Genomic DNA, 3,370 nt, shown 5'->3' on the forward strand with positions numbered 1-3,370 from the left:
ATATACCTTTAGAAGTAAACCATTCATTTTCTACTAAGCATTTATGTATTAAGATAACTGCGTTGCTCAAAGCAAGGAGAAAACAACCAGTCAAGGTTTGATATTTTCATGGCCACAGAATAAATTCAAAATCAGAAGCATGGATTTTATTAAATAACTTTAAAAACCAAGCTGGCAATAGTAAGTGTCTTTGCCCTTGATACCCTAAAGTGATGCTTCTGAGATCCCAGAAAACATTTCAACACACAAAATCCCTTATCTAACTCTACTGCGAAAAGCAATAGTAGCTTAGATCTCTCTCCCATTTACTAAGCTTAACACTGTTTTCCCTCAAAAATACAGAACAAGAATGATTTAATCTATCAGAATAAGGAAGATCATTCATTCATTCAATTCTTCTCAGATACACCAGAATTAATCATTCCAAAGTGCCTACGTTGCTCTGATGTACACAGGGCCAGACCCAATGCTCAGCCCCTACCTTCACATGTAGCCCAGAGACAGCAGGTTAGCAACTTTAAGCCAAAGAACTCTGCCCACAAAACAGATCATTCCACAGGTGGTCCAGGTCTGCTGTAATTCCAGAATTCATTTGCTGTCAGAAAACACCTGGGGGAGGAAACCATACTTTTTGATTTTTTAGAAAAAGGCTTGTCATGCTTGGAATATAACCAAAATGGATTTCCAATGAGGAAGACCCTCATGTCAGTTACTATAATGACCCTAGATTCACTACAATCCTTGAGCAAAAACAAAAGTCAGCCATGAAAAGAACTGATGGGGGGGGGGGGAAGGTCATTCAATAAGAATTTCTCACACTAAAGAAAAAAGAAAAAAATTAAATTGTTTCCTACTTATAATTACCCACCACCACCAAAATTCTACTTTAACATTAGGTTCCACATTTTATTTTGTTTTCAAGTTACACTTCAGGAAACTTAGGTCATTTTTTTTTCCCTCTCTCTCTCTCAGCAATTTCACACGATTCCTTGTGACAGCACAGCATCTAAATCATAAACCACTTCTAACCAGATCTCAGTTCTCCAGCTACTGCCCTTGGTTTATTGATGGAGGAAACTCTCAGCTCTGCTGATGGGATAAATGTAAGTACCTTGAACAAAAAAGTAAATCACTAGTGCACCCTCATGCTTACCATTTTCTGCCTGATTAAACTTGATATGAGAAAACAGACTACCAGTACAACTTCCATGTAATTGCCAAGAATCCCGAGGGTTAACACAGCTGATTCCAGGCTCAAGTGAGAAGGAAGACAAGTAGCTTAACACTTCTCATATATTACCCAAGCTTTTCTCCAATCTCATTACTGCACAGAGATCAAATTCCTATGTGCTAATGTTTGGGATGTGACATGTTAGTGTCTATTTTGGAAAGATGTGGATAAGCCATTCTTCCAATAGCATTTTCCAAAGTGGTACAGGCATATAGGTCCCTTTAGGGTTGGCTCATGAGATCCTGTGTACCCATTCCAATGGGCACACAGAGAGAAAAAAAAAAAAAAAGCAGAATCAGAGCTGAGTTCCCCTTTAAAACCCAAACACCTAAATCTAGAAGGAGGCTCCACTACCTGAGAGCCCTAGCCCTGTTGGGGTTCCCACTGTGGAAACCCTTAGGTCTGAAGGTTAGTTACAGGGCAGCCAGGTAGGATAAGGCTGGCTGTAGGTAACTGGAGGATGGGCAACATAGTAGTTGTTGAAGTTGCCATCACTGACATAAGGAGCTGGCTGGTAGTAACAGGTGACGTTGGTGGCATTGGGGATGATGTTTTGTTCTGCCAGCACGCGCAAGGCCAAGAGGGAGATGAGGTTCAGGGTCTGCCTTCGTTCGTGCCCCATGAGGCACACGGTGCTCTCATTCACCACCCTGCGAAGGATCATGAGGTAGTCATACTTGCTTCTCTCTTCTTCAGCAAAGTGGTTTTGAAGGTAGGTCTCCAGCTTCCTTTGCTGTTCGAGGATGTCCGGGAAGTCGATGAAAAACCTGGAGCACATATAACGCTCTAGAGTTTTGATTTCTTCCTGGTCTGTGGGCCTGAAGTCCCGCACAAGGAGGTTGCTGTATTTGAGAAGTCCCCCACCCCTAATTTCTTCAGGGTTCTTGGTGGCGATCAGTCTGTTCTGCAGATGATCAAAGGCTTCCTCAAAGTCCCCATACATGCTCTCTCCAATCACTGTGGGGTGGCAGTGCTCAGAAATGGAGTTATTGGTGTCATCATAGAACAAAAGCAAAGAATCAAGGATGATCTGAAAAGAGTCCACGCTAAACTCAAACTGGCGCCGGATGGAGTCAACAAATTTCAACTCCACATTCCTCCCGTTGTTGTTGGAGAGGGAGATCAAGCTCCAGCGGTCAGTGTCTGTGCAGACTTTCACCAGCTTCTGGACATAAGCCTCCTTAAGAGTAACTGGACTGATTTTGAGCTTGCTTACCCCCTCAGGCAGGAAGTTCAGAAGGGAACACAGAACAACGTCTCTAACCAGTTGAAATTCTGCCTCTGTTGGAAGAGCCACATGAAAGATTAGGTCCAGGTCTTTGCAACCCAAGCCGTTGTCTTTGACCAAGACGTGGCCAGCTGCAGAGCCATTCAGTCGGACGTCCTGCACTTTGATGCCTGCCTCCTCCAGCCGGGTGCGGACAGTCTGAACAATGTCCTTCAGAGTTATCTCCAAGGTCGGAAAGTTGCCTCGTCCGTGGATTGGGACGACTTCAGTCAGGACCTCATGCAGCCGGCTAACCTGATCCCAGTTCAGCACACTGAAGGACACACACTCCCCGGTGCTGCTGCTGCTCTCATCTGCCATCTCGGGGGATGTTCTTGCCAGAGAAACTGAAAGTGAGGGGTGAGAAAGAGAGTTAGGGTTTACTTACTTCTAACATGGTCAAACAGTTCATGTGACTTACAGAAGACGTTGATTTATCTCTGAACAATTTCCTCATTGAGTCAACGCTGCCTCATGGAGACCCCATACATGTCAAAGCAGAACCATCCTCCAGAGTTTTCAATAATGGATTTTTCGGAAGTAGATCACTAGGGCTTTCTTCTGAAGTACCTCTGGGTGACCTTTTATTTAGCAGCCTTAACCACTGCAAAACGCAGGAACTCCCACTGTGAGGACTAAATGAGTTAAATACCTAAAGAACCGTGTGGCATACATAAAAAGTTTTGCTATCAATTTGATAACTTCATAGTTTTGTGAGGTTTCGCTGGTGTTTAGGTTTTTCCCCTTGTTTTGTTTATGTGGGGGTAGGGGAAGTGAAGTAGGCATGGTTTGTGTTATATAAGAAAAACAGATGAACTTAAGCCAAGTAACCTAAACACAACATCAGTCAATAAAGGCCCATATGTCTTGAT

At 43.5% G+C, this 3,370-nt stretch overlaps 1 protein-coding gene across 1 annotated transcript; it reads right to left on the reverse strand.

Annotated features, from left to right (window-relative positions):
* Positions 1-1,640: 1,640 nt before the first annotated feature.
* On the reverse strand, positions 1,641-2,840 carry TENT5C (terminal nucleotidyltransferase 5C). Its single transcript, XM_007948597.2, has one exon. It carries the CDS (start codon positions 2,817-2,819, stop codon positions 1,641-1,643), a length of 1,179 nt encoding a protein of 392 aa, XP_007946788.1. The 5' UTR covers positions 2,820-2,840.
* Between the last annotated feature and the right edge of the window lie 530 nt (positions 2,841-3,370).

This window comes from Orycteropus afer, unplaced genomic scaffold (genome assembly GCF_000298275.1).
Source record: "Orycteropus afer afer isolate SDZICR_OR568_19922 unplaced genomic scaffold, OryAfe1.0 scaffold00010, whole genome shotgun sequence".
Lineage (NCBI taxonomy): Eukaryota > Metazoa > Chordata > Mammalia > Tubulidentata > Orycteropodidae > Orycteropus > Orycteropus afer.